At 36.6% G+C, this 24,779-nt stretch overlaps 2 protein-coding genes and 1 long non-coding RNA gene across 7 annotated transcripts in view; 2 read left to right on the forward strand and 1 right to left on the reverse strand.

Moving 5' to 3' along the window:
* Positions 1–12,688, forward strand: part of PNPT1 (polyribonucleotide nucleotidyltransferase 1) — a 41,002-nt gene extending 28,314 nt beyond the window's left edge. Inside the window, exons 19-28 of the mRNA XM_060026561.1 lie at positions 4,106–4,212; positions 4,669–4,740; positions 4,829–4,892; positions 5,295–5,378; positions 5,721–5,804; positions 6,745–6,851; positions 6,940–6,995; positions 8,048–8,126; positions 10,036–10,083; positions 11,232–12,688. Of these exons, the coding sequence (XP_059882544.1) occupies positions 4,106–4,212; positions 4,669–4,740; positions 4,829–4,892; positions 5,295–5,378; positions 5,721–5,804; positions 6,745–6,851; positions 6,940–6,995; positions 8,048–8,126; positions 10,036–10,083; positions 11,232–11,390 (860 nt within the window). The 3' untranslated portion in view covers positions 11,391–12,688. The remainder of the gene's footprint in view (positions 1–4,105; positions 4,213–4,668; positions 4,741–4,828; positions 4,893–5,294; positions 5,379–5,720; positions 5,805–6,744; positions 6,852–6,939; positions 6,996–8,047; positions 8,127–10,035; positions 10,084–11,231) is intronic.
* The window catches only part of LOC132434894 (uncharacterized), a 427,467-nt gene extending 405,034 nt beyond the window's left edge, over positions 1–22,433 (reverse strand). For all 4 annotated transcript variants that reach the window (XR_011246683.1, XR_009521451.2, XR_009521450.2 and 1 more), the window contains exons 1-2: positions 22,304–22,433; positions 6,259–6,363 (exon numbers count right to left, since the gene is read on the reverse strand). This is a non-coding gene — a long non-coding RNA (uncharacterized lncRNA). The remainder of the gene's footprint in view (positions 1–6,258; positions 6,364–22,303) is intronic.
* A 341-nt stretch (positions 22,434–22,774) lies between these two features.
* PPP4R3B (protein phosphatase 4 regulatory subunit 3B) overlaps positions 22,775–24,779 on the forward strand; it is a 63,205-nt gene continuing 61,200 nt past the window's right edge. Inside the window, exons 1-2 of one of the 2 annotated variants that reach the window (XM_060026578.1) lie at positions 22,775–23,150; positions 24,481–24,536. In XM_060026578.1, the coding sequence (XP_059882561.1) occupies positions 23,009–23,150; positions 24,481–24,536 (198 nt within the window). In that variant the 5' untranslated portion in view covers positions 22,775–23,008. The remainder of the gene's footprint in view (positions 23,151–24,480; positions 24,537–24,779) is intronic. The other variant, XM_060026577.1, reaches the window with a different exon arrangement.

Raw genomic sequence — 24,779 nt, forward strand, 5'->3', positions numbered from 1 at the left:
GGAATTCTTATTCTTGGCTAAAAGCAATACACTGAAATTATTTACTTGGTGACCCCGCAGGCTTTCTGAGAACTGTGCAATTGATTCCATTCACTAAGGAAGTTTGGATTAGCAAGCAGGAGTATTAGGACCCATAAAGGAAAGTAACTATGTAGTCTTTCAGTTGATTTATGCAAGCCCTGAAAAGAACAATGCCACTCACAGAAGAGTACACAGAACTTCAGGATAAGAAGGAAGACTGCAAGTGATTCAGTATAATCTCTGGATCTGAAACACCAAAAGGGAAAGAGGCAACATGTTAAGAGACTCTGAAAACAGTATCTGCCAGTCACCAATGATGCTATTCAAGAAGAGAAAAGGAAACTAAAGACACTCAAGAGGCCACACAAAGAGTTCCCTATAAGTTCATACATTTACAGTACAGAAAAACAGAAGGATAGAAAGGATAACATAACCAAGAATGAAATGAAAGAATGGTATAAATGTATAATACCATTTCTAAAAGATTAAAACTTAAGCCAAAGCAAAAAAGCTAAAGCCAATTAAAGGCACTTTTCTAGTTGTGTTCAGTGGAAGGAAAACATAATCTGATATTTAAGGTAGCTGGTAAAATACCATTTCTATTTTCACCTTCATGCATTCATTCAACAAATCTTTATTGTATGCTACCTCTGTGCCAAGCACTGATCTAAGCTCTTGGGACACAGTGGTAAACAAAACGAAGTTCCTGTCCTCATGGAGGTTGCATTCATCACTCTTATAATCTCGTATTGGAAAACACAGAACAAATCCTGAAAAAGGTGAACTGAAAGATAAAATAAAAGATCATAAGAGAGTCTTTAACTGCTTTAAATCAATTCAGATCGTTAGGTCTAGACAAAAACCCATCCTAAGTAATGATGAGAACTTCATCATAAGATAACTGAACCAATTTGGCAGTATTGGAGAAATCATGGAGATTAGTATACCAACGACACAAAGAATTCTTACTTTGAAAAATAAGAAATGTATTTTCTGTAAAGTATAACCCAGTGAACTTGACAGTGACCCTTGGTAAGACTCTTAAATGGTAAAAGAACAGTGTATAAGTATTTTAAGAAAAGAACCAGAAGAGACTCATTTAAAATAAGTCATGCCATAGTAAACTCATTTTCTGTTTTTGAAAATATTACTAGGTTTAGAGTAGAGAGGGAGGGTGCTGCTTGTGCAGTGTGTCTAGAGTTCACCTTGGCAGTTAATGACCTTGGCAGTAAATGATGCAGAAATTGCGAACGGGTAATAAGTATACCATTTATAACTGGTTGAAGGATGAGCAGCCAGGACTGGATAATCTGATGGGTAGGTTGGAGAGGGGTCTCAAGTAGAATACTTGAAGCTGCTCCATCCTAAACCCTGTCCCCTTCAATGTTTTTTGTTATTGACTTGACTAAGGACACTGGCCTTCCAATAAAAAGGATACTGATAAAAAGGAGTATGTGACTGATATGTTAAATGACAGTTTTTAATCTCTAAAAAAAAATGTTGACAAGATAAAAAAATATGGAGCCAAATAGAAAAAAAATTTGACAAGAATAAATGTCAAATTCTGTGAGAAGAGCCAACAAATGGTATTTGATTCAAACACAAGTGCTTGCCATGTCCTACATCAGACACTGTCTATGCTCCAGGGATACAAATGGTACCCAGTTTTTAAAAAATTTTCAGGAACAAAAACAAAGATAAAGATACTAACATATCAAAGAGATAATACAAATATGTACAATATGGATGAAGAACTAGGTTGAACATAATTGGCTTCATAGAGACAGTGACATTTCATCTGGGTTTAAAGGTTGAGTGGTTGTTGACCAGGCATATTATCAGCAGGGCCCGTATTTCATGTGAAAGGAACAACATACGCAAAGTTATGAAACAGTATAGTGTGTTCCTGAAATGTATTTGAAAGAAGTGATGATGTAATAAACTGGGACCAGATTTCAAAGATCATTATTACATTAAGGAGTTTGAACTTTTAAAGCTAGTATCTCCGAACTCAGTATTCCATAAAATAGAGTACAACAGGATGTTGATTATTGTATACTGTGGAAAAAAAATGAGTTCTAAAGTAGGTTTGCACAGGGTTAAGCAAGTGTGTTTAATATGGTTTAAATAAACTTAAAAATGTTAATGTGAATATTGAATCTCTAGGAGCAGGATATGTACTATTTCCCAAACTTTTTTGACCACAGAACTTAAATAAAAAATTCCTGGAAGCAGGTAATAGGGAATTTGAAGGATTTTATGGAGAAGAGTGGCATGATGCAAATCTGCTTTTTTTCTTTTGGGGGTAGTTTTTCCTAGCTTACATGAGAGCCCTAGGGGATGTGGTGGGAGAGAACAGGAGCTGGGGTGCGGGTGGGGTTACTAAAATCTAAAAAACTGGACAGGGAAACTGCTGCCAGGGCAAGAAATAATGTGGACTTGGAATAAAGGAGTCGAAATGGATATTTCAGAATCCAGGACAATTTTTTTTTTTAATTTAGAGGATAAACTAATCAGATCTTTGTGACTTGATAGTGTATAGGAAATGAGGAAAGACGTGTTGATTCTAGTATGAGTGTCTTATTGCTTTCAAACAAGACAGGGAATGCAGGAGAGAAGGGATTTATTGGGGGTGATTAAATTTTGAATATAATTGTATATATATATTTAAGATGTGTTGGGGACATTTAGCTGGAGATGTCCAATAGGCAGATGGGCTATACAGATCCAGGGTTTAGCAAAGAGAACTAGGCAGGAGGGATAGATTTGTAAGTCATCAACGTTGTAGGTGACAGTTAAAACTGGGCATATGTGAGGTTGCTTAGAGAATATGAAATGAGGTCTCTGTCACACTCCTTTATACCAAATAAGTTCCAAGTGATCAAAACTTTAAACTTTTTTTTTTAATTAAAAAAGGAAGATTTTATGAAAATCTTGAACAGAGAAAACCTTTCTAGGGAATTCCCCCGAAGTCCAGTGGTTAGGACTCAGTGCTTTCACTACAGTGGCCTGGGGTTCAATCCCTGGTCAGGAAGCTAAGATCCCACAAGTCACAGGGCACAGCCAGGAAAAAAAACAAACTTTCTAAGCAAAATCCAGGAACCATGATTGCATATAAAATCCTCTACAGAAAAAAAAAAATTACAATAAAGTCAACAAACTAGAAAATAATATTTTATATTACATTTCATATTTATATTTTATTTACCATAATATTCTATATATTTAACAAAGATCTGTCCATATTAAAAGAGCTCTTACAAATCAATAAGAAAAAGACTAACAACCACGTAAAAAAATGGTTGAAGGCCATGAATAGGCAGTTCACAGAAAAAGAAATAAATGGTTTAAAAACATGAAAAAAAGTTCAACTTCACTCAAACAGAAATCAAGTTAAAAACAATAAGCTGCCATCTTTATCATTCAGATGGCAAAGGTCAAAAGATTTGACAAAAATTAACAAGAATATAGAATAGCAGGTACCCTCATATACTGCTGGTAAAAGTATAAAATGCTACACACTGTGGAAGACAGTTTGACACTATAACAAATTCACACACCCTTTGACTCAGTAACCCCACTTCTATTGTATAGCTTATAAACACATACAGGGAGTACTCTGCAGCCATTCAAAAGAATAAGGTAAAGTAAAGAAAAGATTACACTCACATTTTTACTCCCTCAGTATAATTTTCTGGGAGGATATACAAAAAATCTAATAGTGTCTGTCACGGGAAGGTGGACTAAAGGGCTCAGGCTGGAACGATTTAACAAATACATGATTACTTTTCAAAAAAAAAAAAATAAGGCACCAAAAGCAAAGGGCAAAGAAATGGATTACTTTAAGAGTTAAGTTTGCTATTATTAGAGAGGTTTTTGTTGAGAACAAAATTAGAATTATGTTAAGGAGCTTTTATTATATGTTAAAGAGGAAAGGAGATAGTCATATGATTTATTAAGACCTGTACTCTAACTTAGTTTTGGTAACTGTCAATTTAGAACACCATCCAATGTCAAAATAAGATGAATAACCTATGTTAGGCGGATGTACACACTGCACACAAGTTCTCTTTCTCAATTATAGGAGTTCCAATTTCATCTGCTGTCGCAGGTGTGGCAATAGGATTGGTCACCAAAAACAATCCTGACAAGGGTGAAATAGAAGATTATCGTTTGCTGACAGATATTCTGGCAAGTATATTCACATTTTCAGATATTTAATGGTGAAGATTATACACACTTTACAAGCATAGTGTGCTTAGAAGAATGCTAGTGCTGGAGAAATAGAAGTCCTTGTTCTTACTTTCCTCTTCTGCATATTTGCCTTGGATTTTATAGAATGTGAGTTAAAAATAAATATTACAGTATAAGTATCCATAATGGCTCACTTTAGGATGATCATAAATTAATCCTTATGCATTTATGGGGGGGGACATGATCTGAAAATAAAGTGATTTTCTAATGAAATATTTATAACTTAAAAAGCCACAAATTGAAAGCAGTAGTTAATATACAGGTATTTTTTTGTGTATAATCCTAAAGGACATGGTTTACTTATAAAGCTATTTTTAAAAATTCCTCTACAGTGACTATGGGTGAATTTCACTTTTGTTTAAAATTATATCATAATTTGTTAAATTCTTTAAGGGGATTGAAGATTACCATGGTGACATGGATTTCAAGATAGCCGGCACTACTAAGGGAATAACTGCATTACAGGTATTTTAAAACCCATTTTGTCATAAATAAATAAATAAATAAGGTCATAAATCAATATTTACATAAATTTTCGGCTTTTCCATATTAGGCTGACATTAAATTACCTGGAATACCAATAAAAATTGTAATGGAGGCCATTCAGCAAGCCTCAGGTAAGCCAAGCCAGTGTGCCTGATTCTCCTTTTTTCATTGTCTTTGTGTTAATGGGAACTATAATTCCCGTTAGGCTTATTATTAAAAATTGGCTTATTATAAAATACTGCTTTAGAAAATGAAATTTAATGTAACAACCTAGATCAAGAAGTATTAAGTTACTGGGTACATGACTAATCATGAATGTGGAAAACCAGTGAAAATTCAGTTTTTACAAAAGGACTCCCCGAGATAGGACTGGAGAAGGGAATACAAGTAGAATTGTTAAGGTAATTGGGATGTAAAGAACTTTGATTATTAAGCTAAAGAGTTTGGATCCTACTTCATAAAACTAATACTGCTATATCTGATCACATTTATTTTATACAGTTATAATTTTATTATGTTTTTATCTCTTCAAGTGGCAAAAAAGGAGATATTACAGATTATGAACAAAACTATTTCAAAACCTCGAGCATCTAGAAAAGAAAATGGACCTGTTGTAGGTAATACATTAAAATTACTGATTTCATGATAAGGTAAACATATGAAAGTACATTAGTATTTAAAATTTTTTTTAAATCCATACACAAAACAAAAAAGTCAAATGCTTTTATAGTTAAAATACTTTAAATTTGAGGGGATGTTCTTAGATGTTAGAATTGTTTTTAGTCACATAGCAAATTGTTTTTCTATATTTCATGCTGAAATATTTTTACATGTGTCTAGACCAAGTCTTGAGTGACCAGTACATGTTTTAGGTTCATAAATATATGTGTGTGTGTGTGTATGTGTGTGTATATATATATATTTAAATAATTTATATTTTTGTCTGTACTACATTTCAGAAACTGTTCAGGTTCCATTATCAAAACGAGCAAAATTTATTGGACCAGGTGGATATCATTTAAAAAAACTTCAAGCTGAAACAGGTAAGAGTTGTATGACGTTTGGGATTTTTTATTTAATGCTAGGTCAGGTAAGTTTGCCATTTCACCTCTATTGTGTTTCTCAAAAAATATGAGAAATGAGAGACAGATATAACATTGACATCTCAATGAGATGAAAAAAGGATGTAACGCTGACATGTCTTTACTGTAAGTTTTCTATGTATGCCTCATAATAAATTAGCAAACGATCATCTTTATATTCAAGAAGACTGACTTAGAATTCATCAGTTTTTCTTCAACATTTTAAAATCAAACATTTAGAAAAATTACTTTTTCACTTTAGAGGAGTTTTGCTTTAATTTTTCTTATTATGAGTTCTGCTATTTTTCACTTAGTCTTATTTATTTAGACTCTTATTTAAAGGGTATGTGTAGAAGTAGTATGCTTTACAATTTGTTTTTTTCTGGAATCAATCTTTCGGTTACATAGTACTTACCAGATTTGAGGTTACTGAAGGAGAGCGAGAAGTAGAGTCACCTTGGGCAGTTCTCAAGATTGAGAAACGGACATGATTTTGTCCCTCATCCATCTGTTCACCACTCTAAAGAGTAAGAGGGAGAAAGAAGAAAAGGTGAGGAAAGGGTTCTAGTATAGTTTCTTCTCATAATTAAGAGTGCAAAACCAAACTCTCCAAAATAAGAACTTATATGCTTTCTCCCACCAGATTGTGGGCTCCCAGAAAGTAGGGACATTGGCTCACTGTTGTATCCCCAGGGCCTAGCACAGTGTTGGATACATAGTAGGTGTGCAGTGTGTATTTGTTGGTAAATGAACCCCTTCATTTCTAAAGCAGTGATTAAGCATAGCACAACCCTGCCCAGCTACTTCCAGGTCATTCCCCTGCTCTCACATCTACTTTTATGACTATTCTCCAATGGAATGAGCAAGTTAACTTTAATATATAAAATTATTTTTTTTAAAGGAGTAACTATTAGTCAGGTGGACGAAGAAACATTTTCTATATTTGCACCAACACCCAGTGCCATGCATGAAGCAAGAGACTTCATTACCGAAATCTGCAAAGATGATGTAAGAATAGATCTTTTAATAGTCAGTTTTTTTCTACTTTTTGTTGCTGTTCTCTTTTTGAATCTTACGGCTTATTTTGCACTTACAGCAAGAGCAGCAATTAGAATTTGGAGCAGTATATACCGCCACAATAACTGAAATCAGGTAATATCAACTAAAATGCTGTGCTGGTTTTTATAAGATTTATATTACAAGCTCATGTTAACTTCACATTTGCATTATTTACTTTGAAATTGTAAGATGTTTAGATTATATGTCAATTACCATATAATCATTATTTATTTTTAACATAAAATTTATTTTCTGCACCAGTTTGTAGATTTTCACTAACATGGTTCTGTGATTATAATTATACTAATATATTCTTCTAACTGAATTGTCTTCTTTAACCAAATTTCCCACCATTTTAATCTTCCCAATAAACAGTAAACAAGCCCCAAATAGACTTAGCAATATTTCCTTTTTCTTTTTTTTTTTTTTTTGGTAGTTTCTTGTTTGTCTGTTTTAAAGATAGTACTACTTAAGGCCTAAGTAGTGCACTTTTTTTAAATGCCAGTTTCAACCTCAAATCATTTTTTCAGCAGCTAAAAAGATTGCATTTTCTGAGTCAGAAAATTCCCTTTTTAAGAAAAAAAAATTATCAGATGTAGCATGCATGTTCAGAACTATTTGAAATGAATTATAAAAGGCAATGGGATAATTTGTTTAATATCACAGGTGAAAACTAAGAAATGAGATGGTTTATTTTAGTAGATTAAAGAAAAAAAGGAAGATAAATTTTTTAATGAAATAAGTATGCCATTTTATGTAACCCCCTTCCTTAAATCACTCCTTAATAGGTTGATGATAATTCTACACTTATTTTAAAATATTTAGTGTCATTTCAAAACTTTTTGGAAAATATTATGAAGAGAAATATAAAAGAATATATATTCTGAAAGCTTTAACCAGCATATTTTTTCCTGTATCTTTTCTCTGTCCTTTGATCTATAAGTATTTAAATATAAAGTGTATTTTCAATTGGAAAAATAAGTATCCCTCTTAGATACTTTTTATAGTTACAAAAACATGTACTGGAGAGGGGTTTTTAATGTGTTTTTTTACTTTGTTCTCCTATGAAAACATAATCACAGTTTAATTATCAGTAGATAATAGAGTTACTTATTGCTCTAACCAGGCTTATTTCCTTTTCATAGAGACACTGGAGTAATGGTTAAACTATATCCAAATATGACTGCAGTACTACTTCATAACACACAACTTGATCAACGAAAGGTAAAAACAAGAAAGGCATAGTTGATTATTTTAAAAACTGCCTTAAAATAACCATAGTGAAATTACCTAGGTTGATGAGGATTGTACATCTTGTCCACTACTAGCCTAAATACAAAAACAAAACCAAAAAGACAGAGATACTGCTGTTTTACACTGTTTACCAGATAATATTTCTCTTTCCATGATGGAATAAAAACATTCTTGAGTGTTTTAAGGTACAATAGCCTCTAGAGTTAACACATAGCAGTTAGTAAAAATATCTAGTTACAGCCCTGTTTTCCCAATTTTCCTGACCAGTCAATCATGGAAAGATAATTCTTAGGATGTTCTTAGTCTTTGTTGTAGTCTATACATTTGGAAGACCATTATGAAACCAATATGAAACCATTCAAGAATACTATGGGGGCAGAGAAAGAATAGGTCTGTTTTACCAAATATTATAAAGTAATACAGGATAAAACAGTATTACTGGCCCAGAAATAAACAACAGAAAATAGAGACCAGAAATAAACCCAGTTATATACATAAGAGTATAATACATACTATAAGTTACATTTTTAGTCAGTGAAGAAACAAAGATTATTCAATAAATCATATTGGTACAGCTAGTTATCATAAAACAGGATCTTTCCTCTTTTTATACCAAAATCCCATTTGGATCAAGGAGCTAAATATAAAAAAGAAAACTTTTCTTTTTAAGGCAGTGAGGACAGAAAGAAAATCTGGGCATCGGGAGGGGTGAGGGTTGAGGAAGGACACTAGAAGAAAATATGCATATTTAATAATCTTGGGACTGGGAAAATCTTTCTCAGCATGATATCAAAGCCAAAAATGTAAGTAAAGTGATAAAATTTGACCCCATGATATTTTTAAATTATGGCAAAACTACAGTAAGTTTGAAAGACAAGCAGCAACTTAGGGGAAAAACTGCTTATATGACAGAGGCTTCATATACAAAGGGCTTGTGTAGGTCAGTAAGAAAGATGAATATCAATAGGAAAATGAACAAAGAACATGGAAAAACTGTTTGTTGTTGTTTTTTTTAAGCTAACCAAGATATTCAGTATCAACAGCAATTTTTTAAAACGCAAATAAAGCCAAGTTACCATTTTTCAACTTTTCAGATAGTTGAAAATTCCCAATGTGCATAAATAAGAGTGTAGAGAAAAAATGGACACTGTCATACACTGCTGATAGGAATGTAAAGTGGGGCAAACTTTTTGGAGAGTGTTTGGTAAATATACAATTACCTTTGGACCTAGAAGTTCCACCACAAAGTTCCTCTCATACTTTGTTCTGAGAGGATAGACTATATGAATATATAATCACTGCAACACTGCAGTTTATTTTCCCTCAACTTTGTATTTTGAAACTTTTTTTTTGAAACTTTTTAAACCTACAGAAAAGTTGAAAAAAATAATAGACCGAACACCCATATACCTTTCACCTAGATTCACTGATGATTAACATTTGCAACACTGGAATTTAAAATAAATTAAATGACCATCTTTAGGGGATTGGTTAAACAAATAATTTAATTTGAATATTCAATTATAATGCTTCATTTATTAATATGAAAAGATCTCAACATATTATTGAATAAAAATCTATATACTATAAAACAACAAGCTCAGTAAGGTCCATTTTTATAAATGCAAGACACACACTAAATAGCTATTTGAAGGGATACTCATTGGAGTGTTACCATTAGTTATCTACAAGCAGAGGGGTTTTGGATGATTTTTACTATCATCTGAATACTTCTGTATTATTTTAAATCTTTATAATTAACAGATTTTATAATCAGAAAAACCAATAAAGCTGTTTCCCACTTGGAAAAAAATGTGTACTACCATGGATAGTAGGTAATTATGCATGACCACTAATAGATTAACACGTTCTCTTTCAGATTAAACATCCCACTGCTTTAGGTTTAGAAGTTGGCCAAGAAATTCAGGTACTTGTATTCAACCTTTTAGCCTTAAAGTTGTAAATTATACTTGAAGTTTCAATTATTTGTTTCATCAAATAAGCTGAAAGAATCAAATCAACATCTGTGATTTATATTATTTATATGCTGTGCTTCTTTTTTAACTTTAGGGTTGCTTAAAACAGACTCATTAGGGATTTAGATACAATTCTTTCCTTCAAGGAGCTTACGGGTTAGTTAGGACAGTAGTCCCCTTTAGAGCTTTTAAAAATACATGAGCCAGTCAGGGATGGCTATGCAGAGTATTAGGTATAAGGTATTTGAGGAGTTGAGACTTTAATTGCTTCTATACTGCTTGAGGCTAAAAGTTCTTGAGTTTGATGAAAGCCATGATGTCAGTTCTAGAATTCTGATAACAAAATCGACCTTTTTTTTTTACCTTTTTAATAGTCCTGTATGAGTAGATGAAAGAAGTGGTTGACAGTCTGTTTTTTTTTTGGCTGCACCACATTCTGTTCTAGTTGTTCCTGATACCCATGACCTGAGTAACTAAGACTTCTGGTTTATTCCCAATCTGTAGTCCCATTGTTCAAGTAGCCTCTAGAGAAAGATAAGAACTAAAACATAATCTCTCTGTATAAGATAGTTTTTAAGTCCCTTCTGATGTAAAAAGACAACCACATTTCCCCCTGACTTTCAATGTCTGTGTTCAAGCCAAATAACCTCCAGTGTGATAGATGGTCCTTTGAGTGTTAACAGTGAGTGACCTAAGCATAATCTTATATAGTTTGTAGCATACTTAGGCTCAGGAAGCCCTTATCTAGGTTCACAGACCATGGCTTTCACTGTTCTTCCAGTATAGGCACCTGGTCCGGAGAGAATAAGGCACAGATAAGTCTAACAGAAGATTGTAATTGGGCAACTAAATCCCCTGTCTCTTCTTTTTTTATAATCACTACTTAACCAAATTATATTTATTAGCATATACCTCCAGTTAGCACTGAGCCATGATTTCAGTGAACAAGTGAAAATATTAAGCATTGCTTTATTTGGACCATGTAAGTTTAAATTAACATTTCAGGGAAAACCCCGAACGAACTTTTTGGCCAACCCAATAATTTGGGCATCAGTCAATGTGCTGTAATTTTTAAAGTATATTTGTTTTTTTAACACAGGTGAAATACTTTGGACGTGATCCAGCTGATGGAAGGATGAGGCTTTCTCGGAAAGTGCTCCAGTCTCCAGCTACAACTGTTGTCAAAACTTTAAGTGACAGAAGCAGTATTGTAATGGGAGAATCTATTCCACAGTCATCATTTAATTCTTCCCAGTGACTTTTTTTTTTTAAGAATTCTAGAGTGATACTCTGTATAGCAAAATTTCAGTAGTATCTTCTAATGTGTAGATTTATAAATAATATAAATGTATTCTAATGATTTATATTAAAATGCTCACTTTACGTGTTCCATTTTTTAATTCCGAATTACCTATATTACTCTTAACTTACATTATAAATCAATACATATTTATTACTAAAAGTAAGTCATTTATACGTCTTAGAAAAGACTACCCTTTAAATCTTGTACTTTTGAAATATCTGAAAAATTTAGAAATAATGGGTCACATTTGCTGCATGATGGATTTCTTCCTACATATTTTTCTTCTTCCTATACAGTAGTGACAGTTTACTCTTAGCCATCTTATGGTTTACCTCTGCATAATAGCTTTACTTACCCACAGCTGTTTCACAAACTGAAACTTACCATATTCAAAACCAGTGCCTATTTCTTTAGTACAGTTACCAGATACAGTAAGGAGCTGAGGGAGCTAATTTGATCTAATTTTAATGATATACCACCTTTCAAATTGGTCACAAAACCATAAACATAGTGGAGTAAATATTATAAATGGGATCCTGTTGAGAATGAGGTAATACATTTTTCAAATTTAGAAAATACAGAAAAATAATTTACTCATCATATAGAACTAGGTCATTTTGTGTGTGTATGTTGCTAATGTATGGATGTTCTTGGTGGAAGGGATGGAGGAATCATGATTTTCAGTTAATAAGTAAATGTTTGAAACAGCCGTGTTTAGAGGCTATTGATATAATTATTAGTAATAGCTGTAAGATGATATTCATTCCCATTTTTTAATATATCACATTATAATTCCACAAAAAAAGTAAATGGTTCGTGGAAGTCATAATTTAGAATCTTCCTCCTTTTATAAATCTGATAAAATATTTGTAAATTCTTGACTCAGGGCTAACTAGTTCAGAAAATACTAAAAATGTAGCTGACCAAAGATTTTTTAAATGTGGGTATTTAAGTCAGTAAACATTGATTATGTATATGTATAGTATGTAAAATAGCATGACAGGCAATGTTGATATACTTTCTGAACTATTGAAGATCAACTGAAAATGAAAGATTAAATTTAAATTATATGCTTTGTACATTTCATTGTTCTATTTTATAATAGTGACAAAAAAAATTTTATTCTCACTTTGTCTTCTGTTTAAGACATAACTCTTACTGGTAGAATTTCAAAATTGTAATTTATGTTTTTCTTGAGTTTTAGATTTTATTTTTCAAAAAGACTCCCAGCTGCTAATAATATGGAAAAATAAAGCTAGTTCTTAAACTCTAGAGACCAGTAGTGCCACAAAGTGAAAATACAGGTCACTAACTACAAACCACGAAAATGGTCTCATTTCCACTTAAATCAAGAGCGTACACTTTATGTCTGGACTTATTTTTCACATTCACATCTTGGTAGTTTTCCCTGCTTTCCAAAAAAGGTTTTCTATGAGGGCTATCATATGCTAAGATCTCTAAATTATAATGACTCAAATCAAATTGAGTTCCCATTTTGGTAGTTAGTGCAATATAGGTACTTAAAGACTTTTTCCTTTATAACCTTTGTTATTGATGTCTCCTTGCCCATAAATTACAGTTTTTTAATACATTTTTTCTTCTCTTATAGAATATCTTGAATTTCTAGATCTAACATCAGTATCTTTCTCACTTCAGTTCAGCCAAGCATGGCATTCATTTATTCAACACTTACTATGTGCCAGGTACTATAATGTGTACAGCAGATGCATCAGTAAACAAAACAGATAAAGTTCCAATGCTCACATTCTAGTGGATGGAAACAATAAGTATACAACATCTCAGATAGTGGTAGGTTCTTTAAAGAAAAACAAATGGGTAAGGGGATAGAGTGATTTAAAAAAAAAAAAAGGTACTATATTAGATGAAATGATCCAGAATAGCATCTCTGAGTAGGTGACATTTGAGCAGAGACCTGAATGAAGTGGAAGAAGATGTGCAGCTATTTGGAAAAGAAAATTCCAGATAAAGGGACTAACAACTTTATTGGTATTGTACGTCTGGAATATATAGCAGCCTTTCCCTTCTATAAACCAATTTCACAGTCTTTTACTCCTTAATCTTGTGCCTGTTCTTCACCAGAATTAGAAGGCAAATTTTATTAAAGAATATAAAACAAGAGATAGCCAGTGCAAGGTGATATTTTTAAAGCATTTAATCTGGCAAGAATATACCTGGTTACTTGTAAGAAGACAGAAGATACCAAAGTCGTGTAAAAGTTTAAAAAGCTTTTACAAAATTCCAGGCTCATCAGAGACTAGGGTGGTAGGCAGCATAAATGGAAAAGAGAATGTGTCTTGGTATCGAGGGACAGAAACCAATCTAAGTTAAGCTAAAGCAACGGGGGATTTTTATCACAGGGCCATGAATTTATTTCACAGAAGGCAAGTCACACTCCCTGTGGCGGACTTGAACCAGGACTGTCAAGTTATCAGGAACTAAGACAGTTCTCCCTACCTATAGAGTCTCATGGCCTCTCATTTGTGCTGCTTTCCATATAACAGCTTTTTTCTTCTATGCAAACGTATTTTCATATCATGGGACAAAAGATGGCTATCCCACAGGAAGTTACTTGTCTCTGAGTTCAACTTCTGGAGGAGAAAACGATAGGCTCAGCTTGAGAAAGGTGTCAAACCTGATTAGGATTGCCAGATAAAACAACAGAATGCTAAGTGAAACTGGAATTTCAGGTAAACAAATGTTCAGTGTCCTATGGCCCATGCAATATTTGGGATATACTTATATTTTAAAAAAATATTCCTTGTTTATTTGAAATTCAAATTTAACTGGGTATCCTGTATTTTTGTTTGCTAAATCTGGTAACCCTAAACTTGGTGCAAGCAACTAGTCAGAGAATTCTCAAGGGCTCACTCCTTGGGAAGGGAGAATGTTCAGAAAAAATGGACTGAGCCAATACCAAGATACTGCAAAACAAATGTAAAAAGAAAATGGATAGACTTAGATTAACTCAGAAGGGGATGTAGTTGGAAGAAAAAGAAGCAGTTAGGACTGAGGATTTCAGCCTGAGCATTGTGAAGATAGTAGGATCTGTGACATGAATAGTAAACCTGAGGGGGCAAAATAGTTTTGAAGAGAAAGATGTCTGACTTATTAAATATGAGTATGAAGTCACCAACCAACATATTGGTTGGATATTCACCTTAATATCCTAGAAAGCAGTTGGGGCATAAGTGACTTTTGCAGAGATAATTAAAACAACTCCAGTTTTACCATCTCAAGCATATCTCAAATCACTGCAACAAGTTTCAAAATTAGTCTGAAATTTACAAAATTAATTTAAAGGTAATTAAAACTACCTACTATGAGCACAGTACTAAATGATGGAATTGTTTCCTTCTGAGACTTATATATACTCTAATATAGAGTCAATAACTTATGAAAGGCAGACTGATGAGCAGTCTAGTAAAGGTTTTAAAAAAGTCATAAAAAGGAAAAGAATAGGTTAATTCTAACTGGAAGAAAAAGGGAAAGTTTCTAAGAAGTGGAATTTGAATAGGACTTCATTATGGAGAGGTGATATTTGAGCTGGGCTTTAAAGGATGATTATAAAGGGAAAGGCTGCCTGTGGAGTGGAACAGTTTTACCAGTGGATAAAGAAGACAGTAAATAGAGGTCAGATTGTAGAGGGGTTTCGAATATTAGACTTAGGACTCCGAACTTGGTCCTGCATGTGTTGGGAAACACTGAAGAATACCCAATGTCTCATGAAAACCCAAACTGCGTAGTTGGTTATAGTTTTGATATTGACTATAAAATTTAATGCAATTGCCAAGGACTCATAAGTTAGAAGAGATGATATTTTTTTAAGTATAAAAATATGTAGGCCATTATCATTTATGAAAACAGATAAATTATCTTAATATTGGCAATAGCTATTAGGACAAAGTAGTTCTATAAGAATGCAAGAATGGGTAAGCATATAATCTCTATAATGAATTATAGATAAAAACCGTATAATAACCAGATGCAAAAGAGTCAATTTATAGAATTCGATGTACACTTCCTAGAGAATTTAGAATATTAGGAAACATCCTTAACTTGGAAAATGGTATCTATCAGAAATTAAGAACATGTATACAACACTGCAGATGTTGCCATTAAAGTCAGGAACAAAACAAGAATCACCACTATTATTCTCATCAGTGTTCTAAGGTCCTAATCAATGTGATGAGATTAAACAGAGGTGGAGAAGAACAGAAACATTTGCAGATGATCATCTAAAAAACACTTTAAATTGTTATAGAACAGTTAGAACTAATAAGCAAGCAGTGGCCACATATGTTTGCCAAAATAAATAGCGGTCAAACGTTGCCGTGGAATGAGCTCATTTCCACTTCTCTTTTTCCAGGCTTCACGGAGCTACACCAGCAGTGAGTTTGCCCCATCCCCTGTGGTCCTGACCAGGGTTAAATCTTCAGTCCCAAAGGCAATGACGTATTGATTACTCAGTCTTAACCTCCAGCCCCCTTGATCAAGCACCCTAAAAATCCAGTCCCAAGCGTACTCCTCCAGCTCCCGCTAGTACATGCTAGCATATTATTTCAGTCCCTTTGGTGTGTAATCTCCTTCCTTATCAGGCAAAGCAGTCCCCAGGTCACTACCTGTGAAATCAGCTGTCAAATGCAGTTAAATACTGCAACCAGATTTAACCCTAGTTACCATAGCCTCTCAGCTCCAAGAAATGGGAGCAACTATGGAGGAGGTCTTTCTGCAAGGGGGAAGTGTTATCTCTTACTAGGAGTTATAAGCCACTTCTGCAGCCCCTGAGGATCCAGGGATATCTACAGAGCCAAAATACGGGCATCCATCCCATGTTTCAAAGCTTCAGGCTTTCCCAACCAGGGCCCTAGCTGCATAGCAAGCCTCCCTAGGCTGAGCATTCAAATATCTTTAGAGCTCTGTAACTGTCAAATCCCATATCTGTTTTTCCACTGCAGGGAATAAGGGCCTCTTTATGAAGACCAAAGAGCCCCCCCTGGCTCCCAAATGTAGTTTTTAACTGTGCATTAAGTGCCCTCAGTTCATTAGCCCTCAGCAAGGGAGTAGTACAACTTAATTGGCCACCTCTCCTCTCCTCATAAGCATTGTTTCTCCCATATCTTTCAAATCCTGAACTGTTGAATAGGCAACAGCATTCACCCCTTCTAGGATGTTTTCCTAGGTCACTACCTGTGAAATCAGTAGTCAAATGGCCACCTTGTGCCAGGGACTGAGTAAACCATTCCCCAAACCCCATCTTACTGTCTGATTTCTGACATCACTCCCTGTATCACCTATGTCAGTTCTGGTCCTCAGAGAAGCAGATGCCAAGAAGGGATCTGCAAGATATTAATTGGGGGAAATGTCTGTGATGGATAAAATACGTGGGCTCAGGAATTGACAGGAAGAGCCTGCACACCATAGTGCAAGTCTGACCTCTGTAAAAGGAGGAAGGGAAGGAAATACTGGGTGGAGCTTCAGACTAGTGTATTTCCAAGAAAGTCTCATCCTGGCTGTTAAGTTCCCCAAGCCAAAGTTGCCATTAGAGGAGTTCTGCTTTGGACAAGAAAGGACAAGTTTTATACCCCTGCTGTGCTGAGTCACTGGCTGGGAGCAGCTGGAGGTATTTGTGGCACAAACATAATGGTGGAGCCCAAAAGGCAGCTTGCTGTCAGATAACTTATGTTCCCCAGAGTAGGTTCTCTTTAAGGAGATCAGAGTGGTGCACTTTAAGGCCACCACACCAACCAAAAATCAAAACAAATTATAAAACTATAGTAATTAACTGTCATACTAGAGTTGGCCAAATAAAACAATGGAAAAAGAACAGTGAATTCAGACTCAAATCTAGATATATGTGTGTATATGTGTGTGTGTGTCTGTGAATTTAATAAAGAATATGATTTAAATAGCATTTCATATTATTTCATCTATAAATGATGTTAACAGTTGGCTCTCCATTGGGAGGAAAAATTTTAAATTGACATCCAACTTCATATATACAAAAAATTTCAAGTGGATTAGAGAACTAAACATTAAAAAGCCATAAAAACATGACAATACCTTGGTTAAACATGGAAAATTAACAACACAGTTAAATAATTTTTTTAAAAAGTAGAGCCCAAAGGGCAAACAAAAGAGACAATAGCAGACAAGAGATTTTAATAAATGTTGGTTGCATAACAAGCAAATAGAAGAGCAGTGGTAAATTTAGCAGAACAGAGGAAGTCACAATCTATATGACCCCAGAGGTGATCAGATAAGAAAAGAGAACAAATTATCTCCACACACACACAAAAAAAATCAAAGGATCAGGGGTGAGAATTTGAGGGCAAGGTAAAAGTCTATACAGAGAGGGGCTATATGCCTAACTCCACTTCCCAAACCCACATAACCAAAGGATTACCATCCCTACACACACACACACATACACACACTCATACCCATACACGCCCTTGTAACACTGCCACCTACCACCTCAGAAGAATGAGATGCTAGGTACCAGAGATGCAATGGTGAGAAAAACATACTCCCTGGACTCATGAAAATTTTTCATCTACATGTGGAGACAGTTATTAATAAAAACTCGTACAAATAAATATAAAGCTACAAGTATGACAGATGCTACAATGGAGGGGTGCATGGTGCTATAAGTGTGTAATAGGAAGATAAAATGAATACTCTAGTTGTCTTCCTAGCATCTACTTTACCCATATCACATAGTGTAACATACATGGGATTTGGGTAGGACTAACCCCACCCGCAGCTACAAGCATGGGCCCTGATTTGCCTCAGCCAGTCCAGTACATGACATTCCCTAGACCACAAAACTCTAGGTTCAGGAGTGGGCATGTGACCTAAGTTAGTATAATCACAATGCAACTGGAGATATGTGAAGAAACTCTTTTGATGTGAAGAACTGTGTAGCCTTGGGAGCTCTTGGCTACCATCTTAAGATACAAAAGGAATCAGCCTTAGGATGGATTTGGCAGAGCAGAAAGTAGAACTGAGAGGCAGAAGAAAATCAAGTTCTCACTGATACTCTTGAGTCACTCAGTTAAATCAATCCTGAGGTTCATCTTATCTTCAGACTTTCTATTCACATGAGCCAATAAATTGTCTTATCATTTAAATCGATGTGAATTGGGTTTTTTGGTTCCACGGGGATTTGACCTAGTCAAGGAAGTCTCTTCTACGTAAGTGATAATTGTGGTGACATCTGAAGGATAATGATAGAGCAGGAGTCATCATGAGATGACTGGAAAGAAGGAAGTTCAGACAAATAAGTGTCAATTTTAACTTAGATCAAGTAAAATGGGTTGAAAAATGTCCATTGGCATTATCAACAAAGATGTCTTTAGTGAGTTTATCAAGAGCTTTTTGGTGAGGGCTGGGTGATGGAAACCACAATAGATAGGTTCAATTAAGGAGTCCAGTGGTGAGGTGAGGAAATGTAGGGAGTATAAACAACTTTAACCCTTGAACAATTTGGCTGAAAAGGGGAAGAGAAATAGGAATGTAGCTGAAGAGGATGTAGGTTATCAGTTTTGATGACTTATTTAAATGGAGAAGGTCTTAAAGATTAATCACCTCAAGGAAAAAAGTGAATGAATATAGCAAAGAAACTTTCATAAAAGTTTTTCACAAAAACATCGCACAGAATTAGGAAGGGTAGAAACAGAAAGCCTCACATTTCAAGGACACGAGTCAATAAGACTGAGAACCCAGTTTACTCTGTAGAGATTACTATATTTTTTAATCCTCAAGAATTAAAAAGTGTAATGTGCCCTCAAGCGACATTTGGCAATGATGGGAGATAATTTTGATTATCACAACAGGAGGATGGGGTGCAATACTACTGGCATCTGGTGGGTAGAAGCCAGGAATGCAGCTAATCATCCTGTAACGCACAGGACAGCCTCTCACAACAAAGAATTATCCAGCCCAAAATGTCAGTGGTGCCAAAACTGTAAAACCCTGCTCTAGGAATTTAACCTATGCATATATTGGCACACAGGAAACAACTTCTGTACAATCATTTATTGTTTGAAATTATGCACTATTGGAAATGACATATACAGAGACAGAAAAAATGGTTTAAATAAACTAGGGTATATTAGTACAATAGTATGTACGGTATTCCGTTATTTGTGTTTAAAAAAAAAGGTGGTAGGTATAAATTTACATATACAGATATAGAAATCTATCTCAACCCTTGGAGTGGAACTTGCCTGAAGAAAACCTTTGCTGGGGAATACACATTGTTGCAGTGCATTACTGCCCTCAGTGTGTCTTGGAGAATCCTGCTCTGGCCCTCTGTCTATGTTTCTCTCCATGGGATGAGAAGTCCATGAAACCAACGGATGTGTCCACTTGGAACCCACTCTTCCCTTTCTAGACCATGCTCTGGGCACCCTGGAATTCCCTGCCCCAAAGGCCAAGCCTGCTCCCAGGGTCTGCACAGTCCTCTTCCCAAATTCTGTCCTTAATTGGCCACTGAGGAGTGGCCAAAGGGTGACTACATTCAGGGAGAGTAGACATAGACAGAGCTTGGACAAAAGGCTGGGGTACCCTCTGTGCGCACATGAGGGCTGTCTAACTGCAGGCAGAGCTGAGGTGTGAGAAGAGAAGGCAGGCTAAGGACTTCAGGAGCCAAAGGGAGACTCTGGAACTCTGAGGAGTTCAAGAATTCTAGATTTGAATTTGGAATCTGGTTTCCAGGCCATATGAAAATATATTGCTTAGGGTATACCAAAGGTAGGAAAAGAAAATATATTTTATTTAATAGCTTGATTTAAAATTTTTAAATCTTTAGACATATGGTATATGGTCTTCCTTTTGTGTGCTTGTCCTGGACCTTACAAATGTTAGAGGTCGGCCTGTTGCAGAAGAGAGAATCCCTGTGACCTAGGGCAAGAAAAAACCAATAACCTGTGCCTGAGGATCCAGCAAGGGGCAGAGATGAGTGCTGAGGGTTTAACTCTGTTCCCTTATTTCAGATATTGGGGAGTACAGCAAAAGGGATACTAAGGGGAAGGTGGAAGGGATGCTTTGAAACACTGTTCAGATCATTCCACTCCTTAGTTCAAAACTCTCCAATGGATTTGCAACTCATTCAAAGCAAAACCCAAGGCCCTTCAAGACAGCCTCTCCCCCACTCCCAACCTTACTTCCCACCATTTCCCCCCTTTCTCACTCCACTCCAATCATACTGGTTTCCTTGCTATCCCTCTCACTCACTCAGCATGCTTACAGCCTCAAGGCCTTTGTACTTGTAGTTACTGCTTTCTGGCTCTCCCTTCCCCTAGGGAAATGCATGGCAGACTGTCTACCCTCAATAGACACCATTACCCTTCCCATACTCACTCTCTAACCTTCTGCTACTCTTTTTTTTGGTCACAACATTTATCAGTACCTGGCATAGCTTTGTTTACTGTCTTCCTGCACTAGAATGTAAGCTCCATGAAAGAGGGACTTTTTCTATTTATTCACTGTATAGAACAATGTCTAGCACATAATATATGCTCAACAAATATTTGCTGAATGACTGAATAAATACAGGAAATGACTCCTGTTGTTTCAATTTTTTCCAGAATTAGATCTTATTTGTAGAACAGTAAACTTTTAACACGTATGGTGTCAAAGTGACTTCTGTACAGTTCTCATTCCTTTAACTTAATACATAACTTATTTATACGTTTTTTTAGGCCAGTAACACATTATGACTTTGTTCACCTGGTCCCCACAGCCTTGAACACCTTTCAAGCCAAACTCCCACTCAGGGATCCTCTAACATCAGGCCCAAAAGTTATCTGAGTGTGCCTCAAAAGTTATCTGTGTGAAGCTTTCTCTGACCCGAGACGGAAATGTTATTTTCTCTGGGCTCAAAATGCATTTCGTCCACATCAATCACAGCAATTAACGGGCTCTATTGCCACGTATATTGTAACTATTTAATCCAAGTATACTTAGATTTTAAAAGATCCTATGTATCCAGATGTTGAACCGAGAATTTAATTTTTATCAGGCGCCTGTTCTGTGTAAGACGTCTCACGTTTTAGTGTACCGCGGAAGGGTGTATCCACAAGATCTGGTCAAAACATAAGCACGTTCTGAAAACACCATTGATAAGGAATGACTACAACTCCCAAGATGCGCTGCAGGGTAAAACGTGTGCATCTCGCCTGACTTTCACCTTTCAGACTAATGGGTTGTAAAAAGCTGGCAGCACAACAAGCTGAAACTGTCTTTAAAAACGAACAAAAGGATTCTACCGAAAACGAACAGGGGCCCAGTGCATGGTTTGTATCCACCGCTCAATGTCTGACACTTAATGTGATGTTTGACAACGTGAACGCCAAGAGAATTCCTCCCTCGCTTATTCAGTGCATAAGACCTCCCGAGAGAGAACGCGAGAAATGTCAGCAAGAGAAACTCAAAAATATCGAAACAGTGCTCTTCGATATGTTAGGAAAGTAGCTCCCTGCCACTTCCCTAAACTTATCTGAAGACTTATTTTCCGACGTTACAAACACGGGAAGGGCACTGTATTTTCATGAAGCGGAAAGTATGCTTTTCAATGGCCAGCCCCAAAAGCCTAACGATACACTTGTGTACAATATTACAATCTCCTGGAGATGCACAGGACACTTCCTGAGGAGATGCTTAACTGTAACAGACTCCATAGCGAGTTTCAGGGGGTTTCGGGTCGCATTAAAGGGCTAACCTCCTCACAGAATGAGGTTTAAACTGTTTTTCTCTCACAGGCTGAAAGGGTGAGCTTCCATTAAGCAGTGCGAGCACATTTCCTTCCCTTTTGCTCAGGGTGAGTCCCGTCCAAGGATGCGTACCTCCCAGGTTTGCTTTGTGTTTTCCACAGAGCTGGATCCCACGGCTCGTCACACGCCGGGTGAAGCCAGCAATCCGCACGAAGCCGAATCCATGACTCCGCGCCCGCCGCCTGCCCAGAGAGGACTCTCGCGGAACCAGTGGAGACAAGGAGCTCGCAGGGACCGCCCACTCAACCGAGATCCCACGGGAGTAGGCGGGGCCGAGATAGGAGGAAGTCGCACTTAGACCCACCCACCTCAGTCCAGTACCCCGCCTCGCGAGAACACCGTGCATGCAGAAACGGAGGTGCCTCTTGTTGGGCTCGTCGGCCGCCGTAGCCCCTGCTAGGACAGCCCGTGCGAGCTTGCTGGAGGAGGAAGAGAAAGGCAGAGAGAATCGGGTTACAAGATGGCGGATCTGTAGTAGTTACCGCGGCGGCGGCGGCGGCGGCGGCGAGAGAGCGAGCGAGCTCTGGGGGTCAAAGGGTGGGGAGGGTGGGTGTGTGCGGGGGTGAAGTGAGAGGTAACCGGGACTCCGGGCGGAAAGGTCTCAGTGGTTCTTGTTGCCCCTTCCCGCGGCTGAACCTTGGGAGCCATGGTGAACTCGGGCGTCTCCGGAGCCGCCGCCGCCGCTGCAGCCACCGCCGCTACCGTCTCTCTAGAGTGAGGGGCGCGGACGAGGTGAGCAAGGAGGCGGCGGCTGGAGCTGTGGGGACAGCAGCCACCATGTCGGATACGCGGCGGCGAGTGAAGGTTTATACCCTGAACGAAGACCGGCAATGGGACGACCGAGGCACCGGGCACGTCTCCTCCACCTATGTGGAGGAGCTCAAGGGAATGTCGCTGCTGGTTCGGGCAGAGTCCGACGGTAAGGTTATTGGAACCGTAGGGTAGGGGACCATGCCTCCGTTTTGGGCACAGCCTTGGGGTTTAGGCCCTGGGCCGAGTACTGTTACTGCCACCGCTTGGGACAGCGCATTGGTTTTCTGTCTGCACTTCAGTACGGTGAAGACAAACTACTTTGTCGGGATTTATCCTCAGTCGGACGCCGATTCTCTGTTCCCCCGCCTCCTCTCCTTATTAAACCTTTGACCCCTTCCTCTCCAGTCTCGCCTCTTAAAGAGGTGGGGGGAAGAGTGTGAGAAGAGAGGAAGTTATGGGAAACAAGGTAGTAGTGATCTTGTTCCAGGGAACTGACCCTTCCCGTCCCCCTTTATTTTCTTATCCCATTATGTGCCTGGTACAAAAGGTTTAGTGAAACTTAACTTTTTTTTTTTTTAACTGATTTTGCTAACTAGCCCCAGTTGCCACAGTCGACAGGTGCTGGGGAAAACCAAAACGCAGGGGTTATTTCCTGGGGTTATTGCAGACTGTTGCCACGATACACGCACGCACAAGCACATACACCTTCAGTCTGGGATCCCTCCAGGCTATCTTTGTAGAAGGTGCTGTGAACAAGTGGATACTTTACAACCAAAACAAGTTAGGACACCAGAGCAGATTGTAAACTTGTATTCGTTGATTTATTGTACGAGTCTTAAGTGAAATATTTTAAAATTATAAAATGTACAGCCTTAAGTAAAACACCTTCCTCACTGTATCTGATCGCTGGATTTGAGCAACTGATTTGTGCAGATTAAAGAAAAATAGCAGTCTTCGGTTTATTTTTGACATATCTTTTACTCTTGCACTTTTTCTTTAAAGTAATCATGGACATTTATCTTTACATGAGGTGTCCTGCTTTTTGTTCTTAAGGAGAAAAGGATAAATGCAATTCTGTATTTGTGTACTAAGTACTTAAATCCCTGTTGTCGTCCTTTGTAATTTGTTTTATTTGTTAAACTGGAAATGCAATAAAATAACCTTGTTAAAAAAAATTTGGCTTCAGGTGGTCATTTAGACCTTAAATTTTTCATTTCAATAAAACTATAATAAGTAATCTAGTCTCCGCATATTCTTGGTCTGAATGTTGTTCTTAGATGAAATTTTTCCTTTAAGGGTATATGGGGATAGGATGATATGTTCTACATTAAATATGAAGCCCAGATCTTGAGAGAAGAATGTAAATTGGAATACATTTGATTACTTCAGATGTCCTGCTGGGGGAAGAAAAAAGTTGTTTTTTTAATGTGTATTCTGATGTTTTATTCAGTGTTTTATAAATTGAAACTTATAAATATTATTTTTTTAACTTGCAGGATCACTACTCTTGGAATCAAAGATAAATCCAAACACTGCATATCAGAAACAACAGGCAAGTAGTTGTTTATCTTTAATTTGAAAGACTTCATCTGTGATCAAGGAAGTATTAATCTGACAAAGATGGGAAAGCTTTTCTGACCCAAAAAAAAAAAAAAAACATGGATGGTAAACAGAATTACAGGCTATATGTATTTCCCTTGCAGGTTAAAAGTTTCAAACTGAAAAGTGAAAGCTTTTGTTCTGGAAGTAATTTATTATCTTTGAATTGAGCCACTGTTAGTTTATATTGGAATAC

This window comes from Delphinus delphis, chromosome 12, assembly GCF_949987515.2.
Source record: "Delphinus delphis chromosome 12, mDelDel1.2, whole genome shotgun sequence".
Lineage (NCBI taxonomy): Eukaryota > Metazoa > Chordata > Mammalia > Artiodactyla > Delphinidae > Delphinus > Delphinus delphis.